Raw genomic sequence first — 15,760 nt, forward strand, 5'->3', positions numbered from 1 at the left:
CGCGCAGGTGGTAACGCTGGTAGCCGCATGGGAGAAATGTCAAGGTTAGTTGTTCACTGGCGCAAGCTCCTCGCAAGTTAACAAGCTGGTGAGTATTACATTAATCAGCTGCACGGACCAAACAAGGACACCGCTGGACCGCGGCGGCATTAATAATGAACTCCTGATGCGGCTACCGGTTTCCGGTGGTCCTATTGCATACCTTTTGCAGCGCCCTTTGGGAGGGCTACAACATTGTTGCAACATGGACCCACCGAGTGGATAGTAGGTGTGCGTGCGTGTTCTCCATTGTCACCTAGTGTTGCGAGTGTATTCCATCTCCCATGGTATTTTGTTTTCAATTTACAACAATACACACCCCGATACGCTATCGTGCAAGGCGGGTTGGAAAGTTTATTAATTTCGTGTACAAATCGTCTTAAGCAAACAACGGACCGGGATGGATAGGATCAGCGCACAAGTGACTAACGACAGTCCTTTCCACGTGCCGTGCGTGATACAGTCCGTGGCGTATAAGCCACTGGCCAAGCCTAGGCTGGGCTAGGTGGTATTGTTCCTCCGGAAAGAATCATGTTAAACGGTTCCTGATCGGGTGCGCGCGCGCGCCTCTCATCTCAAACGCGTTGTCGGTTGTTTTGATTGTACGCACCGCCACGTGTTTTTACTTGTGCACGTTTTGTGCACATCTCCCGGAACGACCGACACGGATGCTGATTGTTATTTTTAAGCGTTTTTTACTCCCGCGTGGCAAGTGTGCTAGGAAAACAAATTTCACCCATTCATACTGCTGCGATTCATACCCTTCTTTTGAATGCGGCATTCCTCTTTTAATCAACCCCGTTTGCCGTTTGCTTTGCTTTACTACAATTGGATTGTTGATAGTTGTTGGCTATTTTGCAATGTCGAGACTGAGATTAGTTTCCTTGGGCATGGGAAAGTGGTATCCAATCAAATCGAAGGGTTTGTTCTGCATTGAGAATTATCCTTCAATTTGCACGGTATCAATGCAGTGATTAGAAAGGGACACCCTTTCGCAGTTTGAGGGTGTTCGAAGACGAGTGGATTATATGCTGCAAGCTGCATTGATATGTCGTTGGTTAGTGGAACAATCTAGCATTGTGAAAGGTTTTCAAGTTGCATTCAACCAATACTTTCGATGCAACTAATTTGTCTTTTAAAATATTCTAACTTTCTAGAAAATAAATAAAGAAACCAATCAGATTATCATTAGTATCTAAACCGACCAATCAAAACGAATATTTTTTATTGTCTATTGTGGATTTCATATCTTCCATTTCAATCCGTTTGTATTAATTATTCGATGCTTAAGGGGTGCTGATGCATTTTTTTTTGTGTCATTTTAGCTGACAAATTGAAATATAAAATAAAAAACAACAAGCTACAAATAGTCAACAAATCAAATAGTCAACAAACAACAAGCTACAAATAGTCAACAACAACACAAATAGTGTTGTTCTATTTTAAAAAACACAAAAATAAAAATAAAGCTTAAGGTAACGTGAAAATTACGGGAAGTTTAAATAGTTTTGGATCCGAATTATCTTTAAACACCTCGCTTTGAAGTCCTTCCTGTAACCAGTAAATTAGATTGCTTCAAGATAGTACCTTTCATCCTACCAACTCTATGTTTCACTTAAATTTCGCTTTAGACATTTTTAACATTTCCCTAGCTGCATTCCATTCCATCCGGCATAATGTGCGGTTGCAACCAGCGTTTGAAGGCAAAATTGGAAAAAAGAGAAGTATCCTTGTCATCCGAAAAGCGAAATGCACAAACCAATAAAGCCCAACGTTTCGCTGTTTCCTGCGTGAACCGTAGAAAAGTGAAAGAGCTCGAATAAACAAAACACCAAAAAACACAAATCGCATCAAACGTGTTCATTTTCTCAATGTTTTTCTTACGTTTTTTTCTGTTGCTTTCTGATTTTTATAATATTTTTCTTTACCCCTCCATGCTTCCGCCATGCTAAACCATCGACAGTGTCCTTTTTCCCCGTCTGTCGGCCCGTCTCACCGAAGACCGGTGAAGAGCTTCCTTCCTATCCATCTTCGAAATGCCAAACCAGCCAGCCAAAACAGCATTTACAATTCCGATTCCGGCTCGGCAGTATCATCTTTGACGGCATACAGGCCCAAAGCACAAACCGTTCAAGTGGTCAGTGCGAAGGAACGAACCGTGAGTTGAGAATGGACTCAAGCCGCACCAACCGCACCGCACCACCGTGTGCAACGGCACGTTTAGGCGCTTTAGTCGACGAAAATGTGAAGTGTGTTGTGTTCGCAGGTGTGGCTTTCCCGGGGTGGTCCACCGGCCGGGCAGGAAGGAGGTTCTTGTTGTTCTTATGCTGCTTATGCTCTCTCCCTCTCCCTAGCGACCAAAGGAGGGACCTAGGTAAGGTGCGCGGCACTTTGTTGTGGACATGATCACCGATGAGCCGGAACGCGATCGATCGAACGGCACGAAACACGGCACCACCGTTTCCGTTCGGCCCTTGGCAGCCACTCGAGCAGGATCCGGTTAAGGATACCGCTGCGCGGTGGCCATCACCTAGAGAGGGCCCCCAGAAGATTGTTAGAGTGTTTGTGCTAAAAAGGATATAAAAGTCGGCGCGGTGCGGCACGGCAAGCGCTACAAATGCTGGACACGGCGATGCATCAGAAGGATTCAAGCACCACCCGTACCAGTGCACCAGACAGGCAGGCATCAAAGGATCGCCACCGCTCCGTTGTGGCCACCCACGAAGAATGAGTTTTTGGTTAAACAGCGGCGCAGCGCTATTGACACTCATTACCGCTGGCCAATTGGCCAGAGCAGCTAAAGTTTGTCGATGCGCTGCCCCGCTAACTAGCTTCTTCCAAGCGGTCAAAAGAATCAATTGTGACACACACAGACAAACACGGCGGTTTGGAACGATGCCCCAAATATGTTCAATTTGGGGCAACGCGGCACAAATGGCATCCTAATGAGACGCGGTCCCGGTGCAAACTTTGTCGCCGGAAACTCTTGCTCTCGTTACGGACCCAGAGATACCGGCCAGAGAGAGGAAGAGAGAGCGAGAAAGGGAGGCTTCGTTCGCACGGCTGGACTGGCCAAAAATTCCCACAACCTACGCCCGGTGTCCCGATCACACAAACGGTGGCCATTGTGCACCGCGGTGCGCCGTTCGCTCCGGTTTTTGCGGTCATCTCGGTTCGGAAGTTCGAGGCTCAGACCCCGGGCCAGACCCGGACCAGGCCCCGACCAGTGCGCGGCTAGTAGGTGCGATGATTAATTATGCATATGCAGCGCATAATGTTTAACCCCGATCGAGAGGGTCGTTGGTGCGTGCGCCGCGTGCCGCCACGAAAGATGGCCCTGATGGTCCGAAATTAGGGTCAAACGGGGGAGAGAGTTTCGAGGTCGCGTGTCGACAAATGAGACTTCACTTCCGACTACTCCTCACCCCGCGCGTCCTTCCGGTTCAACAATCGGTTCCATCGGTGGTTACACGTTCAGAGGAGCTGGACAAGCCGATTCATGTCGTCCGTTTCGGGCGGGGGTAGGGCGTTTAGTTAGGGCTCATCAATTGGAACAGCACCGGGGAGTAATCGATGGGGTTCAATTGAGTACCATTACATTCTAGCGAAATCTATTATCCAACAATCATAATAAATTATTGCATCCGATTGTTGTGGTTAGCGGTAGGACAAAATGACGATTTGAAAGACTTCATTGGTAAGGTTCGGAGAGTTAGATAGTCTCGCCAAGAACTGTAAGCTAACCCTTCCCTCCAGGGGTTCGTTACATCAAAATAATCAAATTCCAGTTAGCGTAAGGGTGGGGCGAGCCACTATCGGAACGGCCACCACTGGAATACATGTAGATAGTTTCTCTCATTATAGCATAATTACGCGACTGCAGCCGATACATCAAGACACGCAACCAACAACCACCGGACGGCCGCACCGATGACACCGATTTTTGATGCAACACATTTCCGCTCCACATCCGCAAGGCCGCGTGCACCGACGTGCGGGGTGCCCTCTCTTCCCCGTCCACCGTCAGCAACAAGTCTCGTTCACGTGTAGCGGCCAGGGCCTAGGGAAGATCATCAATTATGCTCCGTACGAGTGGCATTAGAAAGGTGGTACGGGGTGGGTGGTTCGATGGTTCTTTATCGTTCTCCTGTCCCCGGAACACCCGTTTTTTTTAGTTCTTTTCGTTTGTTTTTAATGCCTTTCCAATGACGCTTTCTTCGTGGCTAGCCGACAGGCGGATGAGCGATAGTGTGATGGCCGTATGTGGAGACTTCTTTCCGGTCACGTGTCAGTGACGAGCGTTTGGTTTTTTTGGGATTGTTTTAAGGTCGTAACAACGAACTCAGTTTTGGTTCTCAGTAATTAATATGTCCTTTTTGACAGATTGACAGACGGAATTTCATGGAACTGCCACGTGAAGGGTAATTCATTCATTTGGTGTTTATCCTTTGTTATCTCTAACATAAAACTTAAAAAAATGTCACTTTCGCCAGCAGATACTATCTTCAACCTTTGCATAGGTTGTGAATTCGCGTTGCGAGTCGCAGATTTTTTTTCTAAAAGAAAACAAGTTTCATTCCATTCGTGAATTTGCAAAGGCCATAAATGGCCACCAGCAGCATACCACACTCGACCCATCTAATCGTCTGATCGTTCGTGTTCGCGGCCATAAACCTGCAATTGACACTTTCAAGCGCTGCAGCGAACGATGACAGATCCTGTGGACGGTGGCCGGTACAATATAAAGCCATCCATCCATCCATCCATCTATCCATCGCCACCAAGTTACGCGTCGCTCGATGTGGCCGGCGGAGTGCATTTGGTGCATTACTCCCCGGCGACGGCTTTGAACCTTCGCTCTTGGGACCGCTGCAGCAGGTTGGAAGGTGTTAAATGATGTGTATCCAGCGTCCCCGGCCACGGATCGCGCACCTTTATGACCATGACACAACGCAGGTAGCAGAGACCGATGATGATCCCACGGTTTCATCAAACCCGTCGACACCGGGAATTGATTGATACCTTGCGCGTTCTGAATTACTTCCATGGAAGGCAAGGGTTCGAAAGAGGAGTCGCTGAGATGGGTCCAGATCCCACCATTCCCTTGATTCCCTTTGGAAACATTCGGGATTCGGGGTCCGTCTTCGTCTTTTGTCTGATTAATTGCGGTCAATGTTATCCGTCCGTTTATGGTGGCTCTGTAAGGAGAGATGTCTCGCACTCGTCTCGTACCAGCTACTGCACGGTTACCACTTGACCGCTTTATGATACCGCCGTTCGACGATTGTTTTGTATGTTTTGATTAATGTGAAGGAGATTAATTATGTAATCGTTTCATTCATCGCCCGTGTTCTCCACACTTCGGTCGGTTTGTTCTGGGTAAACAGGATAAGCGGAACGTCTGTTGTGCTGCTGTTGTGTGTGTTCTTGCCACGATCTTATGAATAGTCCCTTCACCGATGATCTTTCCTCTTGGAAAAGAATTATCGATCGAGTGTCTTATCCATTTGATTATCACACGAGCAAACGAGGTGGCAAATCTGCAAAGTAACATGATGGCCGCCCAAAATGGAACTCCCACCAGTAGTAGTTTCGGAGCACTGAGGGCACGAAAAAGGAACACTGAGGGCGGAGAAAAGGGCACGCTTTTCGGGTCAATCGATCATCGAATGAAACGCGAGCACCGTAAACCGTTTTGCGGATAGACAAGCTGGCTCGGATCGGCCAATCGAATGCGAAACCGGACGGGCAAAGGGCAGGACATTACATTAAGTAATGGACACCAACTTGCGGGAGTGCTGCGAGCGAATGGGGTAATGAGCGGAATGGAAGGATATCGAATTACTGCCGGGCACGGCCGAGGGTCGCCGAAAATTCGTTACTAAAAGAGACGACTCGGACTGCCAAATGGATTCGTGGGTGCAGCAGCCACGACAATATGATGGCGACACGTCGTTCCATCAAAGGGCGAGCCTGTACGAGGGGGGCGGTCTATACAGACAGAATGCTTTTAAAATATCAAATTAAAATGGACGCCAACGTCAATTCGAAGGTTCGGTCAATCGACACTTTGGTTGACGGGAGGGGTTGGTTATCTGCATAGACAAGCGCAGCTCATCGCTCTTTTGGTTTGCAAATCCCCTGACCAAGGGCGCCACCGCTGGCTGTGGTCAACATAGTGGGGTCTACTGGCCGCCAAATGACGAATGATGATTTATGAGCCGACTCCGGTACTCCGTGCTGCGAGGAGTAAGTCTGGGCGCCCAAATTGAATTACTGCCGATACCCAGTACCCTTGGATTCGTGTTCTCTTGACCACTAGCGATAATTAATGTCCTGCGAGCGGGTGGGGTTGTGCAAAAGGCGACGAGTGAGTCTGATCGGACATGATGGACGCAAGACGGACCGTGTGGTAAGTCTATCGGCATCGGCATCGTTATTTATCTTTCTATTTGCCAAAGTACTCAGATTCCCACAGTTATCTCGGGAGTAGTGCCGGAGAAGGTCACCGGAGCCACCCGAAACGGATAATGCGCTGGACGCTGGGCGACGCTGGCCTAGCGCCGGCTGTTACCTTCCCTTTTGCCGTCATGCGAAGCCAGTGTGATGGGAAGATGCTAGAGGAACACATTAGCCGGAAAGGATCAGGGAAATATTCATTTATTTGATTAAATTTTGGAAGCTCTGTTTGCACACTCCCTCCCGTAGGATGCAGCATCGGCTGCAAGCGTGCTTCGGTTTCGGAGAGTTTTTGTTCGCACGGGATCGAGCCATTTGCTGGCTTTACTGTGAACATTGCCAGCGATTGTTTTAACAACGCTCATGCAAACATCTCCAATACGCTGAACAGGGATAGTTGGACGAACTACGAAGATATTAAGTTCCGCGTTAAGGATGAGTGCGACGAGAGAAGAAGGCAAGGCAAGGTAAATCAAAGCAAGGCAAAAAAGGGCAATGGTTCAGCATTTGGATTTCATTTTCGATCGAAAAACGTCGCCGGGAAGGAACAGAAACATTTGGAAGTCTCTTAAAGTTAAAAATGTAAAAGGAAGTAAAGATTGTAAAAGGAGCCATTTCCAAGTGCCTATCGAGTGACCAAAGATATCAATCAATCCAATTGATCTGAACGGTAAAAAACCAATATATACACCTCAACCGATTCGGTAGGCTAATTCTAATTGCATACATTTAGGGGCCGAACATTTCAAATTTTGGCCGTTAAATAACCAGTGGAATGAACAAGAACCTTAAACATGAGATTAAATCAATTTATGGTGCGAAAAACTACCCAAATATTATCTTTCGTCAGTGAAAATGTAGTGGCATCTCCCTCCCCTTTTCCGTTACAGCACTATTTAACGTTTATAATGTATTTTTCAAAGATGTTTAACTGAAAAGGTGTGTATGTTTTTGGGACAATTATTATGTCTAAATCATCTTTTATCCATCTGGAAGGGACGGGGGAAGGTACAAGCGATATACTAGGTATGTACTCGCTCCCTCCCCATCCCTCCTCCACTTTCCACATGTATTTCTGTGTCCGGCTCATTCTATGGTTATCTAACGGCAAAATTTTGAAATGGATAACCGCTAAAATTATTTGAATCGGTAGAGGTGTATGTTTTGGTTTTTTACCGTCAAACGTATTGTTTTCATTTGTGTTTTGGCCGCTGAAGTTGATTTCCGAATAAATTTTGCAGTTTTTAACGATTTTGTTGCTGTTGCTGTTATATTTATATTAAAAATGCAAAAAACAATACGAAAAGAACCTACATTTTCGTAAATAAAGCGTTCGATAGCGTCAAGGGTTCAGCGAAAAAGTCCGCGGACGTATAAAAGTTTGACAGCGTGTAAGGGTTAAGCGAAACCGTTTTGGCATTAATTTTTTCGTTTGCGCTAGGGTTTTCGCCCCGTCTGGCACCGCCTTTTCGGTTTTCAACCGATTTTTGACTCCGATTATACGCCATTTCATACTATTAACTCTGGTCAAATTTTGTTCTTTCCGCCTACCCGTTTGGCGTATTTTCTTGTTGGGTGTGGAACGAATTGAAGAATGAGCTGCAACCCTGAAACAGTGATAGTTGATAGAGTATGAGCGTAATGTAATAAAAACGTAAAATTTTTAACAAAAATCAAAATAATAAGTGAAAATAGCCTGCATAGCACTGTACCGTTGTTTTGGTCTGCATTTTTGAGGTTGGAATCGCGAGTTCTGAAATCGATTTAAAAATAAGAAAATTCACTCTTTTATTGTTTTCGTGATAAAGATTAAGGTGATAAGAACCAATCCGCGGCCCAGGAAGCTGGATTTAAGAGCCGTACTGGGGTAAGTCCTCTCTCCGAAAAGAAGAACAAAGAGTGATGATTACATCATGTGCTCACGCCGGATCTAAAATTTCTGTGAAAATTTGTACTTTTTAGCCGTTTTAACTTGTGAAGCACATCAGCGAAGTAATTCCAGTGACCCGGCGATATACTAGTCTTCCACAATGGTATGTTATATCCGGAGATTCCCATTGATCGGGGCTGACCCACCGACCTTCTGTTTACAGATCCGATTTTCCGCCGCCGGTAGGGCGGTCGCGCTGGGGAACTCGTTCCGCCAACCCGTGGCATGGTTGTTATGTCCCCTGGTAAGCCAAGATTCTATGAAATGCTGTTTCACTTTATTGACCATCTCGCGACTATCTTCTAGCGACCGTATTCTGCTGGTGGACGACGACCGGGGTTCTTCTCGCAGGTGATCGACAACATTAAGCAAGAGATGGAGAAGAACAAGGAGATGAAGGAGAACCTGAAAAAGTTCCGTGAAGAAGCGCAACGACTGGAGCAATCCGATGCGCTGCAGGCAGCTCGCAAAAAGTTTAACACGGTCGAATCGGAGGCGTCCAAGAGCAGCGAGGTGCTGAAAGACAATCTGGACAAGATTAAGGGTCGTGTGACGGAAGCGCTGGACGAGGCGGCCCGGACAGACATCGGTCGAAAGGCTGGCCAGCTCGGCGAGGACCTGAGCCGCACGGCTCGAGGAGTCGGAGAAACGCTGGCCGAAAAGGGTCAAGCTTTGGGCCAGAGCGGAGCCTTCCGTGGAATCAGCGAAACGGCGAAAGTTGTGCGCGAGGAAATCGATCGACAAGGAATAGAAGCGCGTGTTTACCGCAGTCCGGTGAAGCTACGCAAACGAGTCGAAATAGCTAGCGACCCATCATCACGAACGGTGGAAGCAAACGAGGACGCCACGGGAGTGGAGTTGCACAAGGACAGCAAACTGTACCAGTCGTGGGAGGATTTCAAAAACAACAATCAGTACGTGAACAAGGTACTTACGTGGAAGATGAAGTATGACGAGTCGGAAAATCCGATGATCCGTGCGTCCCGGTTACTGACCGATAAGGTGAGCGACATCATGGGTAACCTGCTCCAGAAGACCGAACTGTCGGAAACGTTGACCGAAATCTGCAAGCTCGATCCAAACTTTGAGCAGAAACAGTTTCTGCGTGATTGCGAGAACGACATCATCCCGAACGTGCTGGAAGCGATCATACGAGGGGAGCTGGATGTGCTGCGCGACTGGTGTTTCGAGAGCACCTACAACATCATCGCCACACCTATTAAACAAGCGATTGCGGCCGGTTATCGGTTGGACTCCAAGATTCTCGATATCGAAAATGTAGATCTGGCGATGGGCAAGGTGATGGAGCAAGGCCCGGTGTTGATCATAACGTTTCAAACGCAGCAGGTCATGTGCGTACGGGATAGGCACGGTGCGGTCGTGGAGGGTGATCCGGAGAAAGTTATGCGCTGCCATTACGTGTGGGTTCTTTGTCGCGATCCAAACGAACTGAATCCACGGTCCGCCTGGAGGCTCATGGAAATGTCCGCCAATAGCACGGAACAGTTCGTGTAGAACGATACGGGCATATGATAAAGTACGATTTAGCATTAGCCTTGAGTTTAAACGGTTTATAACCGATGTATGCATGTGGCGACGACCGAAGACAATTTCGACGGGGTTTTCCGGTGCGGAAGGAAATGGATTTCTTCCCTCCTATTCAAAGGTACCGTCGTACTACTGCCAAGTGTCGCCGCGCGAGTGTGTGAGGATAAGTGCTTTAAGCCGGTCGGGGAAACGAACGTCAGTTGAAAGGATGACCGTCGTTTTTCCCGGATGTAAAATAAATTGTTATGTTAGCGGATGATGGATCGTCAGACGCCAACAACTATCAGCTCTATATCAACCGTTTACGATTCATTCACTATCTTGGTAACTGGAACGGTGTTTCTCATGCAATGATTCGTCAAACCAATAATGGGTAATGCTGGAATTTATTGCATCAACAGTTAACCACCAAAACAGAACTAATGAAACATTGTATTACACTTGCAGCAAAAGACATACGCCTCCAAGAGTCCATTTGGCCGATTTCTCCTTAGTTTTCAGGTTGAAGGTCCACACAAAGGTCGGTCCTCGAATTCTGCAACAAAAGTAGAGTCATTAGGATATGCGGTTCGGTAACACACCTCAAAGCTGTTGATCTTACCGTGTTTTGTAGACAGGACACTCGTAAATATTCTTCGTCTCTTGTTTGTCCTGCGTGATCGCTTTGATGAAAATGACTGGCATCTGGGGAAACAGTTCCTTCATCAAGGAATTGGAGATCGAACCAACGTTCACATCCCATCGGGCACCCTCCATGAACAGTCCATTGACGTAGGCACCTTCCCTTGGCGGGGCGCTGAAATCTTCCTTCCACTTCTTGGTCACGTCACAGCTCAGACACATCTTGTCCAGTGGCCACTCGTTCTTGCGGGCCGTCTGCTGCATGATAGCCGTGAGAAAGCTTTGTGGATTGAAGAATCCGGCCAGCCACACCGAGGACGGTAGATTGAAATCGTTGGACCAAGCCTCAAGTTCCTTGATACGCATCAGTAGATCGGAAAACCAAGACTGCAGCCCGTACATGGACGGATAGGCACGCTTCGTCCAGTTATCCGGTACATGGTCAAAGAACAGCGATTCTTCCAGCTTTTCCATGTCGGTCGTGATGGTTAGCTCTCCCTTGAGTCCGAGCAGCAACTCCCGTAGCGATCGTTTCAACTCCCGGACGAGAATATTCATTCGCTCACACTCCTGGAAGGCTACGATGATAAACGGTGTGCGGTCTTCGACACGTGCCATCAACTCCAACATGTTGAATTCTTCCGGCAACTTGTCGAGGAATTCGTCGATGGTGTTCTTCACGACATCTTCTCTGCTTATAGAGGCACTGCTTGTAGCCCCAGAATCACGTGGTTGCAACTCGAATATAGTTTTGAAAGCCTGTTCCGAGAGGGTCGTCAGGAAGCCAATTTCCGCGTTCGGATGAAGACCGTACAGGTGGGGTGACTCAGACGGAAGGTTATCGTCGATGTAGTTATGGTAGCCTATATAGTCGAGATTGGGTGGGGCCGGAAATCCGGCACAAAGGTTCAGATCTCCATCGACTAGTTCTGGTTGCATCAGCTCCTCAAGATACGTTCGGCATAGGCGTCGATCCCAATCATCCGTGATGTGACCACCGTACATGATCTCTCCGAAAAGGTAGCGCAAGTCTTCCCACGGCACACGATTGTTTGCCTCTAGATAGTTGTACAGCACATACACACTGATGGTGAGATCACCAACATTGAATGGATATACCCGATTCCAACCCTGTGGCCCAAACTTTCGACGCTCGGCAACGACTGCGTGAAAGTAGCAGAGTGAAAATAGGATCGCCTTGAACTCGGCTTCCTTGCCACACATCTCGAGTGTTTCTTGGTTGAAATTATCCAGCGCTTTGTGAACGTTCGCCATCATTCCGGTCGGTGGCTCGTTGGTGATTTTGATGGCCGATTCCAAAATGCCTTGCGGTATTATGTGATACTCGGCCGAAGCGGCCGGCTCTCCACTGATGAACAGTCGATAGTTTTCGTGGGCCCCTTCTTGCGTAGCTTCCATCTTCTTTTCCAAAGTTGCCAACCATTTAGCCACGAGATGGATGTTCTGCAGAATCACCCAATGGCCCTCCTTGCAAGCAACATCCATAGCTGCCTCGGCCACTACTTCCTGACCCTGGCCAAGCGATACATTGTAGAAGTTGCCGTAATCCGACGAATATTTCATCTTTTTGCCCAGCTTCTCTACATCCTTCAGCGGATCAACGCCTGCCGAAAGGATGAAGAAGACGGGAGTGGCAGGGCTCGTTTCCTCAAACGATTTAGCAAACTCGATGGTTCGTGATTCCACATATTTAGCCCCGAGTTTTTCTTCGACAAATACTCGCAAGGCGTAGGTCATTCGATCCGGGCGTAGACAGCGCATTATGCAGAGCCTCTGTAGGGCGTTCTTGTTCTTCCACTCGCCCGGCATCTTTTCACGTTCAGGACACTCTGATTCAACCAGCTTGCGCCATCGTTTAGCTGATCCTTCTATATCCTTATCGAGTGCCCGGAACTCGTCCATATTGGCCAACGCCTTGATACCTCCCCAGCCGCTGTTGGACATGAAATCGAATGGCGAGGTGAGGTTGGGCAAGTACGGGAAACGCAATAAGAAATCCAACTCTACTGGGTCGATCTCTCTCGCTTGCAGGAGAATTTGAATCGCCATCTGTGCCATGAAAATCAGCTTATCCTTCTCAAACAGTCCTCGAGTGGTGTACATGTGCACGGCGAAAGTAATCGATTCGATCAGATTCAACACCCGCTCCTTTAACTTATCGGCTGCTGGCGTCTTCAGGATTGCATCCTTGAAGACCGTCGTGAACGCTTTCAAGGAGAACTGGTATATCGGATTGATCTTGTGGAGATCGTTAAGGATGAAGTATAAGATGGAAGCACGTTCCGCCGCGGAACGGTAACTTTCACGAGCCACATCTATCTGCTCCGAGGTTTTCTTGCTTTCGCGTACCTTTACCTCTACTTCAGCAGCAGTTTTCTTCGTTTTCTCCAGATTCACTACGAGCGAAGCATCCTCAAGAACATTCTCGCCGGCTGACGAGAGGCGACTCAGCAAATCGTCCTCCAGCAGCTTGAGCGTAATTTTGAATTTATTCTGTTCGGTCGTAAGATCTGCCTTCTGTTTTTCCAGGTCCGGCCGTTCCGCCTTGACCACCTCGGCCAGCAGCTGCTCCTCTAGACCGTCTCTGGTAACGGTGAAGTTTATGAGGGTCGTTTGTGCCTGCATTTCCGGCTTGTAGTGCGGATTGGCCAGTTTCGTTTGCAGAATAAGCTGAAAGGCTGGGTTATAGTCAACCTCCTTTTCACCCATTCGTAGACAGCGTCCTTTTTTCACCAGCATACGACCAAGCAGCGGGTCCAGCACGGCATCGACTGTTTCTCCAATATTCTCAATGAGCAGAATCTTACCATGTACAACGCATCGCTCGATAATATCCAGATAACCACGGGCCGTTAGTCGCAAGATAGTTAAATCGTCTCCATACTTTTGCTTGATCCATTTGATGCCTTGCCTGTGAACGGAAGGAATAAATCACTGTGTTAGAAAAGTGAATCGTAGCCGATGCTATGTAGTACTTACAATTGCGGATCGATCATGAGTGGCCAGCGCGAGGAGTATGTAAGAATGGTCGCGTTTTCGGCCGACATACGGTCGGATGGCAGGCCTTCGTTGTTCCAGGAGGCGATCATTGCATCGTCGCAGATCAAACTTAGTGGATCGACACCTTCCGTAAATGGTATCATCGGTCTGGACTGGCGGAACGTGGGAATCCACAGTTTTTCCTGCAACTCGACGCGGTATCGTCTGGTGAAGCAACCGACATAGCTGACAAAACAGGCAATCAATAGCACATCGCCGGGCAGAGTCACCGTTTGACCCTTGAGCGTGGCTATCGATTCCCGCCAGCGTACATTCTCCGATGCCAATCCATTCACCAAACGATGCGCCAGATCGATGGTAAATGCCGTTTTGTCCGCCTCGTCCTGGCACTTTTGTTTCTCGGCCAGCGCATTGTTAAAGTCGGCCTGAATGACTCCGAGTTTGTCTTCCAGTTCCGTAATCTTCGATGTGAGCTCCATCAGCTTATCCTGTGCATCTTTGAGCTCGGTTTGTGCATCGTTCAGAGCCCGTTGCTTCGGCTCAACCACCTGGTATACCTCGTAGAATTTGTGAATATTTATCACCCATGCGCTGAGACCGGCAGCGGCGATCGATTTTGCCCGGATCTTGTCCGGATCGAATTCTGGATCCTTCAGGTACATCTGTAGCGCCTTAATCACGTCAGGATGGATGTGCTCCTTATCATAGTAAATGAGATCGTTCAAGAACACATCCACCTTGTTCATGATCATTTTGCAAGCTTTCCAGCTGCGATCCTTCGGGATTTTTCCTTTCGGTGAAAAGAGCACCAGCACGGCAGCGCAGACATTTACTACGGCGTCCGGTGGCGAACCGAAAGACTTCAGTTCGGTTAGGTTCGTCTTGTCGAGTGTGTCGAGCGCTTCCTGGGCGGCCAATAGTGCCGGTTCCGCCTTGCGCAGATCTTCCTCACAAATCTTCGCCTTGGCACCGACGTCCTCTTCGATTATGCGCACCTTCATCTCCTCCTCGGCTGCGATATTTTTCTCTTTCTGGACCTTTTCGTTTTCGGCCCCAACGACCTTGATCAGTTTGTCCGCTTGCTCATTTTTGCCCTTGAGCACAATTTCCTGGTCTGCCAGTTGCAGCTGCAGCGAATCAACCTGTTTGGCACATTCGGCCAACTTCAGGATACCACTCTCCAGGCGATGGATGCGTTCGTGAAGCTCGAGCGTTTTATCGGTTAGCAGCTTCGAGTACAGTGATATAAGCTCGAGGAAGGACTTGGGTGTGGTATAGTTGTAACGTCGTTCGTTTTGGAGATACGTTTGGGACATTTCGTTCACTGTTCCGTGCACGTAGGACATAAAAACAGCGATCGGTTCGACCAGTTCCGGCTAAAAGATTATAATTATAATTTAAATTACTATGTAATGTGTGCAGAGCAACTTTCTACATACCGGCAGTACTTCTACTTCTGAGAGGAATCGGGTCGATACTGATTCCAGGGCATTTTTAGGCCATTCATGGAACCAATTGATGGCTGTACAGTTGACGATGGCAGGGAACTTTCGAGCACGCACACGTAACGTGTTACCAACGGGTGAGAAGCAGAGCACAAGCTTCAGCGATTTGCGAACCTTCTCTATGAAATACTTCCAACAGTTTTCCTTTGAATCCAGCATGCCAAGCTGCTTGACTTCATTGCGCAACGCATTGATGATGTTGTCGATTTCATCTTCGGCGAACAGTTCCGGAATTTCTCCAGATGCCAATAGATCGTTAATGAGCACGAGGAAAGATTCTTCCGAAACTTGTGCATCCGTCATGAGGAATAGGGAGGGTACGTTTCTCACTCCCGCTTTCATATACATCACCGCCAGGTCTGCCTTGAGATCCGCAATGCTGTAACCCTTCCTGAGCTGTAGCTGAAATACCTCCAATCCGGAGATGAACGCTGAAAGCCGCGTGAGAGACTGTTTGCCAGATCCACCGACACCGATCAGCAGGGCATTGCCTCGGGGCCCCTCCAGTATGCGGTTTATACGACAGATATGACTCATAGCGTCCTCAAACAGTACTAGGTTCATGGCCCCTATCATGTCGTTGTAGTTGCCTTGAGCTTCCTCTAGAGTTTTGTTGAGAAATTCCCAGCTGGGGACC

General features: G+C 48.0%; 2 protein-coding genes across 2 annotated transcripts in view; one reads left to right on the top strand and one right to left on the bottom strand.

Annotated features, from left to right (window-relative positions):
• The first annotated feature begins 8,199 nt into the window (after nt 1–8,199).
• LOC125949343 (mitochondrial import inner membrane translocase subunit TIM44) lies at nt 8,200–10,319 on the top strand. The gene is made up of 4 exons (XM_049676307.1): nt 8,200–8,365; nt 8,461–8,531; nt 8,592–8,672; nt 8,735–10,319. Exons 2-4 carry the CDS (start codon nt 8,529–8,531, stop codon nt 9,941–9,943), a joined length of 1,293 nt encoding a protein of 430 aa, XP_049532264.1. The 5' UTR covers nt 8,200–8,365; nt 8,461–8,528; the 3' UTR covers nt 9,944–10,319.
• Nucleotides 10,320–10,366: 47 nt separating this feature from the next.
• The window catches only part of LOC125949221 (dynein beta chain, ciliary-like), a 17,360-nt gene continuing 11,966 nt past the window's right edge, over nt 10,367–15,760 (bottom strand). The window contains exons 15-18 of the mRNA XM_049676007.1: nt 15,058–15,760; nt 13,598–14,994; nt 10,578–13,529; nt 10,367–10,511 (exon numbers count right to left, since the gene is read on the bottom strand). The exon at nt 15,058–15,760 is cut by the window's right edge and continues 2,132 nt beyond it. Coding sequence (XP_049531964.1) covers nt 10,412–10,511; nt 10,578–13,529; nt 13,598–14,994; nt 15,058–15,760 — 5,152 coding nt within the window. The 3' untranslated portion in view covers nt 10,367–10,411. The remainder of the gene's footprint in view (nt 10,512–10,577; nt 13,530–13,597; nt 14,995–15,057) is intronic.

The sequence above is a fragment of the Anopheles darlingi genome, chromosome 2 (assembly GCF_943734745.1).
Source record: "Anopheles darlingi chromosome 2, idAnoDarlMG_H_01, whole genome shotgun sequence".
Taxonomy (NCBI): Eukaryota; Metazoa; Arthropoda; class Insecta; order Diptera; family Culicidae; genus Anopheles; species Anopheles darlingi.